Genomic DNA, 19,875 nt, shown 5'->3' with positions numbered 1-19,875 from the left:
ACAGATCATGTAATATTTTAATAATTAGCTCATTTACCTACAACGTAATAAATTGCCGAATAATATATTTTCCAATTGAACTTCCTAAGTGTTACAATTACGGCTTAGATAAAATTGTATTGCAAGCTCATAGTTCAAAGTTTGTTAGTATGATAGAAGCAATAACCTCTGTGCTGAGACATACATTATTCGTGAGATTATAAATTGGAGATTTAAGCTCATTCGAGCGCAGTCTATTGTAGAAAGTTACCTAACCATCATCTTTAGTGTAATTATTAGTAGCTGTCAATAAAACCATAATTTTTACTCCACAACTTCAACGTTTTTTTGTATTTACCATCGTCGATCGAGAAGAAGCGGACAAAGGGGCATTACAAATGATTCGATCCTTATATCTAAATTCGAATCTGTCCATTGGTCCTTCGACGAAACAACATCAAAAGGGCGTTAATTGGATTGGAGCTTCGAAGGAGACGACCCTTAGCGACCTGAATAGTTGTTTTCCAGTTCCGTACAAAATCGACGATCGAACTCGAAGTGTAGAGAAAAGAAAAAATAAATAAAAAGACCAGAAAGCACCGAAATTAGGGGTAGGAGCCTTACAAGAGCCTTTCATCGCCAGAGAACCTGAATAGCAGTCCTTAAGTCTATTGTTCCAGCAGTTAGGAGGTGAAAAATCTAGCAGCATCCAAAAATCCAGCTCACCACTTCCAGTTGCAGTTCTAAGAAGGAAGCAGGAACATACAAGTGAACGTCGGGATAAAACTGTAAGTTTTTGAATATTTATTATCATTTAGAGCAGTGCATTTTTTTTATAAATTAAAAAGATTATTAAAGAAAATTAAGGTTCAAATTTAATAATACTTAATCAAAATATTTTTATTCTGCATACCTTTTACTCAAAATAGTAATATTTTGTCTACTGCTAATTCAAATCTAATATCTTGATTATTTTGATATTAATTATGTTCGATAATTTTGATTCTTATAATTTGAAATTCTTAAAACATTTGATTTTCATAATGTCGTGACAAATCGTTATTTTTATACACATTTGGAGTAGTTTATTCAATTCCATATAATCGTATTTTGCATTTTTTTTTTATATTTATAGAATTTATTTCTCTGGTTACAAGTGATAATATTACATTTGCCAACAAAGTTATTCATTGCGTTGTTGTGTAAGGTAATCTTGCTGAGACTTTAAAAGTTGAATTTAGGTCAAACTTACATACTTACGTAGTCGAAATGTAAAGATTATATACAGAACAAGAAAAACTAGGTCAAGAAATAACTAAGTTTTTAAATAATTTACGAAAATTAAGGAAAGAAAAACGAATGAGAGAATACTTAAATATTAAAAGACAGACACTTGATGAATTGTGAAACGACTTTGAAGGTCAAAACACAGATATTGAAGAAAAGGGTTCGAAAGATGATAAATATTTTACATCTAACTTTTACGAACAAGTACAAAAAAGATATGACGAAACCAAAAAGACTTTAGAGGAATTTATTAAAAATTCATACAAGTCTTAGACAAAAATTAGAGAAGTAGAAATTAGGATGGGAAAACTTCATCATTTATTGGAAGATGACAAAAACGATGAAGATATACAAGAAGATTTAAAAGAAGAGGTACAAAAATAGATACTTTAATAATCGTAATAACTGTGGACAATGAACAGGATGCACTGGAAGAAAGTGAAATAGATAGATTTTATATAATGAAAAGATGGGTGCGGTCGATCATAAAAGAAAATAAGGGATTGGAGGCGCAAGGATGCAAGAAAGAAAAAATAATATTACCCCAAGTGAAGTTACCCTGTTTTGAGGGAAGGTATGAATCCTGGGTAACATTCTATGATATTTTTAAACGTTTTATACATAAGAATAACCAACAATCAAATGTGGAAAAAATGCAGAATCTGAAGACAAGCCTCCGAGGAGAAGCAAGTAGAATAATACAACATTTAAACACAACAGAACCAAACTACAGTGCTGCCTGGAAAATGTTGCAAGATCGGTACGATAGGATGGATGCGGAGCAGTAATATATACTAGAACATTATGTAGTGAGAAAAAAACAAGCCTTATAGTAGCCAAAACAAAGGTTGCAGTAGTTAAAGGTTTAACAACACTGCCGAAGTTACAATTGTGTGCAGCATTGCTGCTTAGCAGACTTATGAAAAGAACAATTCAAGCGCTAAATCGCAGTGATGTGGAAATATATGCATGCTCTGATTCCACAATTACTCTGGCTTGGATACGAAGACAACCAAATAGATGGAAAACGTTTGTAGCAAACAGAGTAACGGAAATAACAGGCACCATACAACCTGATCGCTGGTTTAAAGTAGATATAAAAGAAAACCCAGCAGACTATTTATCTAGAGGGATAAAAGCAAAAGAATTAGTGAGGATGGACCTATGGTGGAATAGACCAATCTGGCTAAAACAAACAAATATTAGGTTTCCACTACCAGAGAGATTGGATACCGACGAAGAGAAAAAAAATACAAATAATAGCTAACACAACAGTCAAGGTTAGTGACATCTGCGAAAGATTTTCAAATTTGAATAGAATGCAACGAGTACTATCTCACTGCATTAGATTTGCAGACAAATGCAAAAAAAAGAGAGGTAAAACATGAACAACTCACCCCTCAAGAATTAGAAAATACCTTGCAAAGAGTAATAAAGAATACTCAATTATATTATTCAGAAGAGATAAAAACCCTTAAAGTGGAAAACCACTTAACGGGAGGAGTAAGCTATTCAACTTACTACCCTATGTGGATAACCATGGCATATTACAGGTTACAGGAAACTTCAGAACTCAGAGTTAACATATGATGAAAAGCATCCCTTAATAATACCTCACAAAAGCAAATTAAGTAAACTAATAATACAACATTGCCATACAAAAACGTTGAATGGAGGCCTACAACAAACTCTGCACTCCATAAAGAAAAGATTTTGAATCACGCACGGAAAAAGAGTAGTGTGAGAAGAAATAAACACTTGTGTCAAATGTAAAAGATACAAGGTCGAAGCGGCTCAACAATTAATGGACCAAGAGCGAGGGTAAACCAAGCTCATCCATTTGCAAATACTGGTATAGACTACGCCGGACCAATCAAAATAAGGGCAACCAAAGGAAGAGAGTACAAGAGCTATAAAGGATATATAGCAGTATTTGTATGCCTAGCCACAAAAGCTGTACATCTCGAAGTAGTAAGCAATATGACAACGGATGCATTTGTAGCTTCATTTAAGAGATTTACTTCAAGAAGGAAACAGTGCAGTCATATATACAGTGACAATTGAACAAACTTTGTAGGAGCAGCGAACCTGTTATTTCAAAATAGTAAGAAAGTGAAGGCATCATTAACAGACACCTTAACAACATTAGGAAAACTATGAAATATCACTTGAAGAGAGTAATTGGGGATAGTTCGTTAACATACCAAGAGCTAAGCACAGTGCTAGCTCAAATAGAGGCATGCATGAATTCCCGACCTTTATGCGCTGATATGGAAGATACGGAGAACAGAATAATAATAACCCCAGGACACTTACTAATTGGGAGAGAACTAATTTCGCCAAATAGGGAGGAAGAGTTGAGCACATACACGAATATGCCACAAAGGTGGAGTTAGAATATGCCACAAGGCAGTTAGAAAAAGTAAAAAGAGATTTTTGGAACAGTTGGAGACATGACTACTTGTCAAATCTACAACAGAGATATACGTGGCAAAAACCCGTTACAAAACTAGAAAAAGAAGAAGTGGTGATAATAATGGAGGATGACACCTCGCCAGGGAAATGGCCACTAGCGAAGATAATCGAAACACATCCGGAAGCTGAAGGTTTGACAACAGTCGCAACAGTTTAAAAAGCGAACGGAAAAGTAACTACTCGTCCTATACACAAGTTAATACTAATAGTACAAGAGCCCACCTCACGAATAGTATGTGGAGAAAATGTATGTTTTGCAACCTATTTTTAGTATTTTTGAAACCATCAAATGCAGCTTTGTAAAAAATTTATACCCCATCCCCCGGATTATATTCAGAGCATCTAAGTGATGTATACATACATCGAGGGATATTTAGAATAAAAACTCATCTAGAAAAGAAAAAATTTTTAGATGGTATCCGAACGACAGATTCAATGGTAAAAACATTGGAAGATATGTGTAAGACAAGCAATATAATAAATTGTGATTCACTATCGAGTCAGCTAAAAGAGGAACAATAACGAGCAAAAATGATAAGTCGAGCATTAGATCTGGAAGTTAAAAGAAGGCCGAAGAGGGGTCTTCTAGGAACAGTTTTCACATCAGTATTTGGGGTAAATGATGAAGTATACAGGGACATAGATCCCTTGGACGAAAATCAGAAGGATCTAATAAAAAATTTAAAACATCAGATGAAGCTGATGTTACAAACAATAGCCTCGATTAAATAGGTTCCGAGAAGCACTGATAAACGGAACGAAGGAAATGTCTAAGGGCCTAAGTGATGTCTCATATAGAGCTGACACATTAGAGACAGAGTACATACGACTTAAAATGAAAACGACTTATAACCGTGCAATGGAATATGCAAAAGAATATTCGAACACATACGAAAAAATATTAAATCTTCATTACAATTATGGACAATTCATAGATATTATAAAACCCGGACAAATAGAGTCAATCATTTCGAATGCTACAAGGTTCCTTCCACAAGGAGTAGATATAAGAAGGTAGCCAATAATAGATACGGTCGTACAAAATTAAGAAAAAGACATCGTCATTATTGGCTATTTCCTAATAATTGACAACACTAGATACAACCTACTGAGAGTCACAGCTCTTCCGTTGTCGGTGAGAGGTGGTGTTGTGCGCTCGTTGTTGATCCCAAGAAATCTACTTGCAATAGATTACAATAACTTACATTATTTTTAAGTGACATATGAAGATAAAGGCAAGTGTATAGAATTAAACACAGGAGAGTTAGCAAGTTCACCAATGGGAATCATTAGTATGGATACTCAGTCAAACTGCATCGTAAATGAATTATATGATAGAATCACCAACACCACTTGCAATATAATAAAATACACGATAAAGGAAGTCAGTTGGTTGAAAATGAGCACACCGAACCTCTGGCTAGTCATTCAACCATACGCTATAAATTTAGCTATAATGTGCGATGGTTCTCGATCTAAACATATAATAAATCAAACAAGTTTTATAAAACTGTCACCAAAATTAATTGCTCAGACTTGAAACATAACATTACTCATATCCAGTAATGGATTGGAAACAACAATTGGAAGTTATTTAAAGACTCCCGTCAGTCCCATTGAAGAGCTTATGCAGAGGCCAATTATACAGCAGAACAACATTCCCAGAAATAATATAGATATTCGGGGAGATGAGTTGCCAAATATTGTACTTGAAGCAGAGCAGTTTGACCAAGATATATCCGAATAGACGTGGAAAACCATTGCTAACCATCAGTGGATTCCTCATTTAACTACGGGACTAGTTACTATATCCATTGTTATGTTGGTTGTCATTATATGGAAGGTAGTCAGATATGTTAAACTGTTTGTTCGGGCTGTTAGGCCGTTGTCTTAAACGACAACGGCCTAACAGCCCTAACAAGTTAGACGATGGCCGTGAAAGCCTAACGCTGTTTAGTAGTCAGATATATTCGAAACTCCAAGAGAGCCAGAAAACAAAGGCATTAAGGTTCTTGCATCCAACCTCATCCAGCGCCTCGAACACATACGGAATCACAACCAAATTTAAGTAAAACTTTAAAGAAAGCTCCTCCTAGATCAGTTTCACTTAATGAGCTTGGATTTGAATTAGATAGTCTAGCTGAATCACAAATTCTAAATATTCAAGTTATAGGTACCACTGCTCGGGTGAGATAATAATTCAAAAACCGAGTGAATTAGTGTTATGATTATTCTTATATTATTATTATTTTATATATGTATTTAGATATTTTCTATTGGTCGTCTGCTTCTTTTATATAGTGGCCAATATGTTCAATTACAAATTAATCCCTTAATTTGTAATCTCACATTATTCTTAACTTCTTAATATTTTATAGTTTCACCGTGTATAATTGAAACATTGTGAAAACATATCGTGTAATATTTTAATAATTAGTTCATTTACCTACAACGTAATAAATTGACGAATAATATATTTTCCAATTGAACTTTCTAAGTGTTACAATTACGGCCTAAATTAAATTGTATTGCAAGCTCATAGTTCAAAGTTTGTTAGTATGATAGAAGCAATAACCTCTGTGCTGAGGTATACATTATTTGTGAGATTATAAATTGGGGATTTGAGCCCATTAGAGCGCAGTCTATTGTAGAAAGTTACCTAACCATCATCTTTAGTATACTCATTAGTAGCTGTCAATACAACCATAATGTTTACTCCACAACTTCAACGTTTCTTTGTATTTACCATCGTCTATCAAGAAGAAGTGGACAAAGGGGCATTACAAACGATTCGATCCTTATATTATATTCGAATCTGTCCATGTGCATTTTTGAACGTCCTTTGAAATGTTATACGTATACGAGAAGAATTTATGCCGGCAACACTGTAAATTCCTTAGGCAAGGAAAAAAAGGGGATCGCGTAATCGTATGGAATTGACTGAAGGCGGCACCAGAATTGACCGGCACCAGAGAGGTTGCCAGGTCATATTTTATTTCTACAGTAGATTGACAATAATGGATATTTATATCAATAAGTAATTTTGTTCAAAATTTATAATTAAACACTGACATAATGATAATTTTTTAAACATGATTTTATTATTACATATTTTTTAGTAGATTGATATTATAGTGTTTCAGTAAATCAGTAAATTGAAGTGGAAATCAGTAGATCTACTGAAAAATCAGTAGACCTGGTAACCCTGCGAGAGGTAGTAATGGGCAACGTACAGGTAGCAAAATGTGGAGGTCACATCGTAACTGGCTTTACTTTTCGAAAGTTTAGTAAATTATGTTACCTGTCCTCTCTCTTTCCTTGTCTAAGGCAAATTCGAACAACCACAATGCAAATAAAAAAAAGAAGAATATTGACCATTTTACCTAACCTATTTTATGGTGATTTTTTCATCTAAAACAATCCGTGTCTTTTAAATTAGCTGAATAACTAAGAAAACAAAGGTTATGAAATACGTGGTTTCAGTGTCGGACGAACAAAAGAAAAAGAGCTGATCGAGTTTATTGAGACACATCCAATGTTAAAATCGGGAAAATTTACCAACGATTTCACTTGGAAAACGGCCCAAGCATTGTGGATACAAGTGGCTAAGAATTTAAATGGTCTTCTAGGGACTAAGAAAGAGTGGAAACAGTGGCGCAGGTATGATGGTTTAATTAAAAAAAAAATTTTGTTCAGTTAATCACCGATTTAATTTTAGACATGGCAAGATATGAAATTGATGGCTAAGAAGAAAACCACAATAATAAAAAATAACAGATTAGAGACAAAAGACAAAGAGACAAAAAACAGATTATCTCTAATAAGACTAAATGTCTTATTAGAGATAAGACATTTAGTCTTATCGGGTCTGTTACAGTTGGGGGTGACCTATTGGTTCTTGAATCAACCAGTTTTTTTTTTAATTTGGAAGCTTCATGTGAATACAACCCGAATGTAGTTTCAGATGAAGAAATGCCTGATATAAATGCAGATCAGGAAAACCATGAAAATTCTAAGATGAGAAAATCCATCATTACATACACCAAGTACATCTACAGATCAAAGGGGGAAAAAAGCATGATTTTCAACCTTCTAGTTCTAGACGTTCAAAATCTGTGAGGGTGTGCAGATTAGTTAAGGCACAGTAGGCCAATGATGAGCTTCTGCGATTTACCACAGAAAATAACACAAATACGTCTGATTATTATGATAAAAAATTAAAACTGTATAGAAGAGATGTTGAGGCAAAAGAGTCAATTGCCAAAAGCTTGGCTATTCTGTCACAACATTTAATAAAAGAAAATATTCCAAAATCTTCATAGAAAATAGATCCAGATATCATGTTCCTCAATGAAACATGGTTTAAGCATGATGCCAGATTTTCTTTAAAATTTTATAACATCATCCGACAGGACAGGGATGATGGATTTGGTGGGGTGGCAACATGTGTTAAGAAATGCATAAGGTTTTCAAGAATAAAAAAAAATCAATTCAACTTTAGTGCAATAGATAATAATTAGTATCAGTAACCTATACCTTCTAGTTCTACTAACGCAATGACTGCCACTTCACTAAATGAAATAGTAGAAGGTATACCCTTAAATAATCTAATCATTATGAGGGATTTGAACTTACACCACCCGGCTTGGGATAAAGGGGTATGCAATAAAGGTGATAAAATTATTTTTTATTTTTCCTTTGATAATGATCTTACAATATTCAATGATGGCTCCACAACCTTATTTCAAGACTAATAAGAACATCAGTGCAATAGATCTGGCAATTGTGTGCAACAGTATGGTTTTGTCGTCTGAGTGTGGTATTATCCAAGACTGTGGTAACAGTAATCACTTTCCTACCCACATTAAATTAAATATAGTGGATCATAATGGAATAGACAGGAACTTACATAAACCATACAAAACAAAAAACACTAAAAAAGCTCACTGGAATACATATTACAAGAACATATTATTAAACAACCAAAACCTGTCATAAATCCAAAAATACAACGATTTCCTTACAGTCGTAAACACGGCGATAGATGAAGCAATTTCTTTTTAAAAATTGTGGAGTACAGGGTCAACCCACGATTCCGTAGTGGACGAATAGTGTTTCTTATGGATCAAAATACGTAAAGAAGCAATCTCATATTTTAATAAGTGCCACTGTTTTTTGTGTAAAACTAGAGGTCGCTGGTTAAATGAAATTAGAATAATAATCGAAGAAAAAATACAATATTTTGACTGTAAATTAATTAGCGAAGATAGCAATTATTAATTGTGAATAAATTACGAAAATTTGCTGACTTTACTCATTACTGTTATCTATACAAAGATAAACCTATCTGTTGAAATATTGGTGTATTAATTAATACAGCCAGTGGAGTGGAGTAAAAAATCTCATCTTATCAGTAAATAGGAATGGTTTTGACATCTTAATTTCATGGATTCCAGGACATTCCGACATTCCTGGTAATGTAGAAACTGATTTACTAGCCACAATAGGAACAAATTTGAACATTCCGTTAGCTATGTTACTAGACTCACATTGCTTCTTCTTTTATATCTAATGATAATTTAAGTAGTTTTTCTTCAGTACAATCTGAAACTTTACCTTCTTCTAGTACTTCTATTCTTTCTAGTGGTCTTTTAAATTCAAAGGTACATTTCAATTCTGGTCCATTACTAGATGTTCATACTAATGATAATAGACCATATATTTCTATTTCTGTAGCTGATGAGACAATCTCTGCACTTCTTGATAGTGGCAGTAATGTTAGTATTATTGGTTCTCCTTCTTTATTTTTACTTAAAAAGCTTAATTTAGCACTTAATTATGATGTCTGAGTTCAACTCACTACTGCTGATGAAAACATTCAGAGTACTTTAGGATATGTTTGGTTACCTGTCACTTTATTGAGTAAAACTCAATCACATAAAGTGTATGATTCCATTGGTAGAACTCATCTATATACACATCATATAGATACTGCCAATGCTAAACCTATTAAACAGAGACAGTATCCATTATCACCTGCTATGCAGAAGGTGTTAAATGCTGGAGTGGATGAAATGCTAAAACTTAAAGTTATAGAACCCTCAACAATAAGTACACCGTGGTCTTCTCCTTAATGGCTTGTGCCAAAGAAAGATGGTTCACACCGAGTTTGTTTCGATGGTAGGAAACTTAATTCTGTTACAGTTCCTGTTAGTTATCCTATGTCTTTAATTAATACAATTATTTCTAAAGTAATAGATGCTAAGTTCATATCTTACTTTAGATCGATTGATCTTAAACAGGCTTTTTATCAAATTCCTTTAGATGAAGAATCTAAATTAAAGACTACTTTTTCTGTGCAAAATAGAGGTTTATTTTGTTTTAATGTTTTACCTTTTGGTCTTAATAATAATGCTCGAGCTATGAGTAGAGTCATGGACTCAGTTATAGGTCCTTTATTAAAACCTTTTGTTTTTTATTATCTTGATGATATTATCGTTGTAACCCCAGATTTTAATACTCATATCAAAATTCTGAAAATGCTATTCAAGCGTTTGAAAGATGCAAATCTCACTGTTAATTTTGAGAAATGCCAGTTTTGCAGATCTTCACTGCAATTCCTTGGATTTGTAGTAAATTATCAAGGGTTAAGAACTGATCCTGGTAAGGTCCAGTCTATTTTGGAATACCCTGTACCCACAAATACAACCCAGATACGTCGGTTGATTGGCTTAATCGGTTATTACCGTAGGTTCCTAAACAATTTTACTACTATTTGCAGTCCCATTTCTGACTTGCTCAAAGGCAGAAAGAAAGGTCAACCTATTATGTGGAATCCTGAAGCTGATGAAGCTTTTCAGAAAATTAAGCAGGTTCTTACAACAGCTCCTGTTCTTGCAAGTCCTGATTTTTCTAAGCATTTCTATCTTGCTTGTGATGCAAGTGACTCTGGTGTTGGTGGTGTATTATTTCAAAAAGATGATGGATTCGAACATCCTATTGCTTACTTTAGCAAAACTTTAACAAGAGCTCAGTGAAAGTATACAACTACTGAGAAAGAATTGTTAGCAATTTTGTTATCGATTGAAATATTTAGATGCTATATTTACGGTAGTGATGATTTTACTGTTATTACAGATTACTCCTCATTATAGTGGTTATATACCATGAAAAATCCTTCTCCTAGAAGTGCCAGATGGATAATTAAACTGTCTTGTCACAAATTTACTGTTGTTTATCGTAGTAGTTCGTTAAATGTAGTAGCTGACTCTCTTTCAAGAATTCCTGAAGCATCTCAAGTTTCTCTCTTAAATTTATCTAATATAAAAACAGATGCTTGGTATAGAAATATGATAGCAAAAGTTACAGATAATCCTAATTTATATCCTGCTTTTAAGGTTCAGGATAATGTTCTTTATAAACATGTTTTTTCTAGCTCAAAGTTTTCTGATTCTTCTCCAGTATGGAAAATTTTTGTTCCTTCTCCACATAGGAAGGAAATTTGCAAATATATCATGATGATCCTACAGCTGCTCATTTGGGTGTCTTTAAAACCCTTTTTAGGATTTCAGAATTGTATTACTGGCCTAAAATGAGATCATTTGTTGTTAACTATGTTCATAAATGTAAAGTTTGTGCTTCTTGCAAGCCTAGTAACTTACGTCCAGCTGGTCTTATGGGACAATATCGTGATATTAATTTTCCTTTTCAGTTTTTATCTGCTGATTTACTTGGTCCATATCCTAGATCTAAAAATGGAAATCGTTATCTTTTAGTTGTTGTTGACTGGTTTACAAAGTTCATGTTTGTACATCCTTTGGCTAATGCTACTTCTAAAGCTATTGTCAAATTTATCGAAAATCAAGTTTTTCTTATTTTTGGTGTACCACAGATCTTTACAGTTGATAATGGAAAACAATTTGTTTCCAAAGATTTTAAAACTTTGATGGAAAAGTACAAGGCACAAAAAATTTGGTACAATGCTAAATACTTTCCTCAGATTAATCCTACTGAACGAGTTAATAAGACGATTGTTACTGCAATTAGGTCTTTTATTCAGGACAATCATAAAGATTGGACAAGGAAATTTTTAAAATAGCCCAAGCTATTCATCTAGCTAAACATGAAGTAACACAATTTTCTCCTTCATTTTTAACGTTTGATCCCAAGCCTTTAGAGAATATTTATCCTATCTTTAATGAAGCTCATTCTCTTACAATACCAACACTAAACGCTACAATTTACGTAGACGTGATGTAAAATTTCATGTAGGTGACAAAGCCTGGAAGAAAAATAACATCCTTTCAAAAGCTGTGGATGATTTCTGATGATTTGTGAAGATAAATTAGCTCCCAAATTTATTCCGTGTATTCTACATAAAGTTTTATCTCCATTAGTATATAATGTTAATGATCTAGATCAGTGATTCTCAACCTGTAGGGCGCACCCCTCAGGGGGGCGTGGTATTATTAATGGGGGGGGGCGTGAGCCTATTCGAAAAAAACATCAACAACATTGACTAATTTATTAAAATCAAAGCAAAACAAAATTCTTACAAAATAAAAAATAAAATACACATGAACACTGATATAACAGGTATAAGTATAAAGAGCACTGAACACTAAATTATAAACAAGTTTAATAGTAAATCAGTGACTTCCTTGAAGTTGTTTTGTAGAGCAAAGTTTATCGAAACGGGGTGTAATATTAGAAATAGACGTTCTCAGTTCTTTTTCTATATTTAGCTGCGATCTATATTTGATCAAAGCAACCACCGCAGAAAATCCTGTTTCGCAAAGGCAGGATGTTGAAAACGGCAATAGTATACGGAACGCTCTGGTTTTCAGTGCAGAAAACTCATCATTTACTCCTGCCCAAAATTCAAAGAGGGATTTATTATTAAACTGTTTCTTGATTTCATCATTTGCCGTGAACTCAATGAAGGTTTCTTCTTCGGCAGTAGAGAGCCCTTCCGGTGTAATTTGGAACGGATTCCTAACCCACTCGTAACTACGTGTTAATTTGTCGTCGGCAAAAAAATATCTTTTAAAATTTTTAGTCAGCATCGCTAAATGATTCTCAATGGTTACAAAAACAACTTTCACGTGTTGTTCTTCAACCTTGTAAGTTTTAATACATTCATCCACATTTGCAAACATTTCTAGGCTTTTTTGCTTTAAATTTCTGCTCCACAATTCCAATTTTTTACAAAAACCATTACTTTATCACTCGTGTCCAATATATGTGTATTGGCTTCTTGAAGCTAAATGTTCAAAATATTTAGTTCCTCGAATATGTCAACCAAGTAGCTCAATTTCATCAAAAATAAACTATGTCGAAACATCTCGGCTTCCGGTCTATTTTCTTCTTCTAGAAAAATAGCCAGTTCATGTCTTAATTCAAAAACACGTTTTAAAAATTTCCCACGTGATAACCATCTTGCCTCACAATAAAATAATAATGCTGAATGTAATGCACCCATGCCTTTACAAGGTGCAGAAAAGATTCTGGTTTTCAAAGGTCTCATTTTTATGTAATTAACTACTGTTACAACCGTTGTTAGCACAATATTCAGAACAGGAGACATTTTTTTGGAAGCCAGAGCTTCTCTGTGGATCATAGAGTGTGTCCATATACACATTGGAGATTTTTGTTTCACAAGCGCTTGTAGACTATGAAATTTTCCGGACATTGCACGAACACCATCTGTGTATATTCCGACGCAATTCTTCCATTCTATTTTTGCTTTATTTATATAATCGTTTAAGATAGCAAATAATGCGAGCGAAGTTGCTTTCAGATTTATTGGTTTGCAAAAAAGTGGTTCTTCTACTAATGATATGCCATCACAAAATCGAACGTAGGCAATAAAATGAGCATTTTTATTACTATCTGTTGCCTCATCAAGCTGAATCGAAAACAGCTTGTCGCGCAACTTCCCGAGTAGCTGATCCTGTACATCTTCAGCTATATCACATATTCGACGGGCAACAGTATCATTTGATAGAGGTATAGACTCCAATTTTTTGGCAAAATTATCTCCAAACATAGTTTCTACAATTTGAATTGCAGCTGGCAAAATAAGCTCTTCGCCAATAGTGTGAGGCTTTTTACATCTAGATATTTGATGGGAGGTTTTATAAGAGGCAAGTAAAGCTTTTTCATTCACAGTCAAAGTTTTTTTTTAAATGATTTTTGTTTTTCATGTGATTTTAATTTTAACTCGAAGAATTCTCGGGCTTGATTAATGCACTCACTATGAAGCGTTTCCAAATGTCTTAAGTTTATTTGGTTTCATGCTGTAGGCTGCTAAAATTTTTGAGAAAATGATACATAGAGGCCGCTGTTCTTCATTTACTTCACTAAACGTAAACCCAAAATTTAAGTAATCTTGAGAATATTTTCTTGATTTTCTTTTGGAACCAATCTCGCCTGTACACTTGTTGATGCTTCACTAGTATCGAATGCTCGCTTACGCCCAGTTAAAAATTTATCCATGATTTTGTATAAATTTAAGTATATTTACCTACTGCTTGGAATATTTAAATACCGTGAACTGCAATTAATACACGCAAACTACAACATACACATTCACAATAAATTTAACAGGTGCAGAAGGACTGACTGGAGTGACTAAACTGACTCGACTAAGGTCTGGGTCTGAGGAGGAGAGAGGAGAACTCGGAACTCTGAATTTCTCGCGAAGAGAGAAGATCGGTTCTGGATTGGTGTTGCCACATATCAATAAATTTACTTATTCTCGGTAATTTGGTAATTAAGGTTTTACTGTAAGTTAAGTGCAAGGGCGGATTCAGAGAGACTGGCTAAAAATTTTGACAAATAAATATACTTTAATAACGATAAGGTCTGATTGTCTTTATGGCACTTAAGTGTGTGTGAAAAGTGCCTTAAAAAAATTTCGGTACCACCGCAAAAAGTTCATTATAGATAGGCAAAATGCCTGTTTTACTTCGGTTTTTAGCCTCAATTGACGTTGTCTGACCATCTTTTCCTCGGTCATCCCAATGATCTTCTTCCATTTGGCGATTTGTCTCTTGCTATTCGTTCTATTCTATTTTCTGTTATTCTTTCGATTTGTTGATTCCATTTCACTTTTCTTCTTTTGGTCCACGCGTTTATTTCCTCTATACCACATCTCGCTCGTATTTCCTCACTTCTTACTCTGTCTCTTAGAGTTTGGTTTGTTATTTTTCGTAAGACTTTCATTTCTGTTGTTTCCAGTAGTCTTTGTGTTTTCGCCGTATCTGCTCTTGTTTCCGCTGTGTACGTCATTATCGGTCTTATTGTTGATTTATATATCCTGGTTTTCGTTTCCGTTGTGAGGTATTTGTTTCTCCAGACTGTGTTGTTGAGACATCCTGCTGCTCTGTTTGCCATGTTCACTTCCACTTTTCTGTAGCTTGACAGTTTTATTCCCAAGTATTCAGTTTCCATCACTTCTTCTATTATTTTGTTATTTACGACTAGTTTACATCTTCTCGGTTCCGCTGATATCACTATCGCTTTAGTTTTCTCTGTTGAGATCTCCATGTTGTATATGAGCGCCCTATCTTCGAATTCTTTAATTTTAAAATCTTTGTAGGTCATCTTCATTTTCGGCTGTTATTATGGCGTCGTCGGCGTAGCATATTATCCTTATTTCCTTTTCTCCCATTCTATACCCTCTTCTTTTTTCTAAATTTCCTTATGATTTCATCCATTATCAAATTAAATATTAATGGGCCCAGCGAATCTCCTTGTCTAATGCCAGTTTCATATTTGATAGGTTGCGATAGTTTTCCTTTACATCTTACTATAGCTATATTATCTTTATATATATATATATATATATATATATATATATATATATAAAATAAAGGTAAAAGATATCGGCATAGCTCGCAATAAAAAGAGAAAAATATAATAAAATATGTGTATAAGATGGAAGGCAACCGTAATACGTATTTCTGACTATTGGTCGACTATATATATATGAAATTATTACTCGACGTTTCGGCACCCATTTTGGAGCCATTATCAAGAGTGATACGGTTCGGTTTGAGTTCGAGGTCTCAATCTGCCTACTCCCCTCACTCGAGATGCACCAGTATCGTGTTCTATATTGCAAGAACTGTCTCTCGGCACTGAGGTCTCAATCTGCCTACTCCTCAGTGTCGAGTGAAAATGTATGTATTGATAATAGTGTAATTAAGTTTAAGGTTGATTCTGGGGTAATGTACTATGATTAAGTTGTTTAAAAAAGTTAGAAGGGGACAATGAAATAGTTCGTTCAGAACAAAGTATTGTAGCTTATAGGTTATAAAGTATTGTAGATTATAGGTTAGGAAAGGTTATAATATATTCCTTAAGAAAGTATATACACATAAGTACAGATTATTTCTCTCAGACAAATGCACAGCGATATCCCTAAAACGAAATAGACGAATAATTAATATATATATATATATATATATATATATATATATATATATATATATATATATATATATATATATATTGTTATGATTGTTTATTTTGAGTTCAAACTTAGTTTATTGAGTCAATAAAAAAATTATAACTTATCTGTTATCAAAAGTAAAATAATCCTTATATTACCTGTGTTCGATGGATTCAAAAGATTTTCTAGTTGTCTTTTATCGGGATAGAGAAGAAAGGATAATAATACAAATATATTATATTACAAAGATTTACGTTTCTTTATTTTATATGAACGAATAAAACAATTATTAAATTCTGTCGTTATCTTATCAATCAGCATACAAGAAAATAAATCAAATTATTATGATAATCAGATTATAAAGCTACATACATTTATATTACGTGAAAAACCAATTTTACTTAAGATTTTCTTTACTTGAAAAAAAAGAAACCACAAAACTTTAAACTTTTGATTAGCCTAACAAAATCTCAATTCTTAAATTTGAATGCTAATGACCATGATGTCGAAACGATCCTTCACAGATATAAAATTCAATTGTACAAACACTTACAGTTTATTTTCTTCTTGAGTTGTATGTTGGAACATACCCAGAAAAGTCCAGTCTCCTCAAAGATGTGATCTCCCTTTTTTGGCACCTCGGCTCCTTCTTTACGTCTCTGCAAACCTCCTGCAGACTACACAAAAAACACCTGATTCACTTCTCCAAACTCCGCTACTTATTTATGACACCAGGACCTCCTTTTGTCAACTTGATGCCGTAAGAATACTTTCACATATACTTTATAAAAATGCCCACGGTAGATACAAGGACCTCTTTTAATCTACTTATTATCTCCTTCTTCAAACTATTCACTTCTTTTCGTTACGCCGGTATCCAAACTCACGAACCACACCCTATCTTGAGACACACGACTGTTTCCTTTCGATGACCAAAATATGACTGACTTCTCCTGTCTCATCATCGACTCCCAAATTCCCATTTAAAAACGACCGTCCAATCAAAAAGCTTAAATTGTGTTTACTATGATATTGGAAAAGCCTAATTTCGGTTTCAGAGAAAACTAAATGGCTTACTTTAAAATTGGTTTTTTTTTAATACATCATTTATACATATTTCAAAAGATTAGAATATGGTCATTTAATACTCGACTCTACAAACAATGAAGAGATTAACCTTCAGGTAAAATGTCTTCGAATTCTAAACAAAGGATTTTTGATAATTTTGTTTGAAACGGAAAAGGTCGTTTGCCCAACAAATTTCTACTCTTATCTACACTAAATCTTATCTTAAATTACTATATACAAGTTGTTTATATTGATATCTTGAAATTTTATTTCGATGGATTTTTTTATTTATTTTTCTTTGGTTGGGAAAGAAGAAACATAACAATATATATATATATATATATATATATATATATATATATATATATATATATATATATTGAAATGATATTGGACGTAGTAGGAGGAAAAATAGTGTAAAAAAAATAATTTATAAGTTACACACTAGATAATGTTAGATATAAAAAATATTTGGTTATAAAAATTATTTATATGAGGGTATTCTTAAGAAATTAGCATATAATAAGTATAAGAAGTTTTTTTTAATAATTATAATATTGTAAATATATTTAAGTGAGCCATGTGCATAGGCAACCAACTATACATTTAAATGACAGTTGAATAAGAATTTACGAATATAAGTGGGGTTGTAATAATATGTTGTTTAAAATGTGTAGTTTATTAAATTAGAGTGTTTAAGTTATTGAAATTAAGTTTATATTCTGATCTGAAAAGCCTAAATGTCAACAAAATTCTCGATAGAAAAGAAAGGAATTCTCTAGAATATAGAATTTAACCTTTGTTTACGGTAGAACGTTCTCGAATATGGTTATGTCTATGGACATAATCGAACATATACTGTTTCGAGAACATTCATATCGATACCTTTTTGCCATAACATCGTAAGTGACAAAATTAGGGAAAACAGTTTTATTGAAGAATCGTATCTATCAAGCCGCCAGGCACCTCCCAGCAAAATTATCGTAAGGTATAATAGCATAGTCTTGGAGAAAAAACCGAATTTGCTGTAACGTAAGTCACATAAAAATGTGAACAAATCTATTTTGTAGTTGTGAAAACATCGCATGGACACCAAAACATCGTAAGGTGCAAGTCACGTGGTACAAAAATTGCTACTTACGATATAGCGAAGTGCGTTACGATCTATTAGTGCACTGTGTATAGCCGCAGAGTCAGAACGTAAGTACCACAAAATAATTTTTTCGGTAATTATTTATGATTTTTACTTTTGCTTTAGGCATAAAAGATGTTAAAATAAAACGTCGAAAACAAGAGGCTGGAAGAAGCAGAAGACAATGTTCGTACAAGTATATCATTAGGTGGAATGATGTGGAACGCGAGGTGTGCCAACAATTTTTATTGAAAACCTCGGATATTTCACAAATGACTTTGAGATATACGAAAGAAAACTCTACGTCAGCCTCATTTTCCAAAATAGATCCGAGAGGTAAGCATGTTCCACATAACAAGACTGGGAAAGAGCAGAAGCAGAATGTTTTAGATTTTATCACGTTGCTACCCGCTGTCCCACCTCATTATTGCAGAAATAAAACATCGGGAAGACACTTACCCACTGAATTTCGTAATGTATCATTCTTATACGAACTTTTTAAGAAGAAACAGTTAGAAAATGGCATAACTAAGAACGATATCGTTTCCCTGCAAGTGTTCCGAAAGATTTTTAAGGCAGAATTTAATATCGGATTTCACTTGCCGAAAAAAGATAAGTGCAAAGTATGTGAAGTCAGAAAAGACAAAGATTTTGAGGAAACAGAAGAAACAAAGCAATTGTATGAAAAACATTTGGAAAACAAAGAAAAATGCAAAGATTCATTTCTAGCTGAGCAAAAGAAAACTATCTAAGATTCAAAATTTTTATGTGCTAGTTTCGATCTACAGAAGGTGTTAAACACACCACATGGAGACAATTTGCTCTTGTACTACACCAGAAAGTATGCTTATTACAATCTTATGGTTGACGAAAGTGGAACCCAAAATGGGTTTTGTTATTTGTGGGGAGAATGTGACGAGGACGTGGCAGTAACGAAATATCTACCATAATCTACAAATATTTGCAAGAAGTTAATAAAAGACAAACCGTAAAACATATGTCACTAAATTGTGATACTTGTTTTGGACAGAACAAAAACAAGGCAATATAGGCAATGTTTGTAATGATCTCGACTTTTCTTAAGGATTCTGTTAATATAACATCAATCAGTGTGCGATACTTACTACCGGACCATACTTATATGCCTGTCGACTCAGTTCACGCAACAATTGAGCGGTTTATCAAGAAACGCGTAGTATGGGCTCCATCAGAATGGTGTACATTGATATCCAATGTACTGATGATTGATATCCTGATGATGTACTAAAACCGAGTAAATTCAAATGTAAGAACGGAAAACCTATAAAAATCAGTGAAATTAAAAATGTAAAATTTGAAAAAGGTAACCCAGATATTATTATAGAGGTTGACTATTTAAATAATGGCCAGAACTGCATCAATTTCACGATGGAATTAAAAGGAAAAAAAACAAAACGGCTTTATTCTTAAAAATTGTCTATTTCCGTTGCAAAGAAAA

At 33.3% G+C, this 19,875-nt stretch overlaps 2 protein-coding genes across 2 annotated transcripts; both read right to left on the bottom strand.

The window, feature by feature from the left end:
• Positions 1 to 12,389: 12,389 nt before the first annotated feature.
• LOC140433820 (zinc finger BED domain-containing protein 5-like) lies at positions 12,390 to 12,899 on the bottom strand. The gene has a single exon (XM_072521796.1). The coding sequence runs from the start codon at positions 12,897 to 12,899 to the stop codon at positions 12,390 to 12,392; it is 510 nt and encodes a 169-aa protein (XP_072377897.1).
• Positions 12,900 to 13,003: 104 nt separating this feature from the next.
• On the bottom strand, positions 13,004 to 13,789 carry LOC140433819 (protein FAM200A-like). The gene has a single exon (XM_072521795.1). The coding sequence runs from the start codon at positions 13,787 to 13,789 to the stop codon at positions 13,004 to 13,006; it is 786 nt and encodes a 261-aa protein (XP_072377896.1).
• Positions 13,790 to 19,875: the final 6,086 nt, after the last annotated feature.

Source organism: Diabrotica undecimpunctata, chromosome 2, assembly GCF_040954645.1.
Source record: "Diabrotica undecimpunctata isolate CICGRU chromosome 2, icDiaUnde3, whole genome shotgun sequence".
Classification (NCBI taxonomy): domain Eukaryota; kingdom Metazoa; phylum Arthropoda; class Insecta; order Coleoptera; family Chrysomelidae; genus Diabrotica; species Diabrotica undecimpunctata.
The sequence above is the reverse complement of the archived record's forward strand: the minus strand, read 5'-3'. Positions and strand labels throughout refer to the sequence as shown.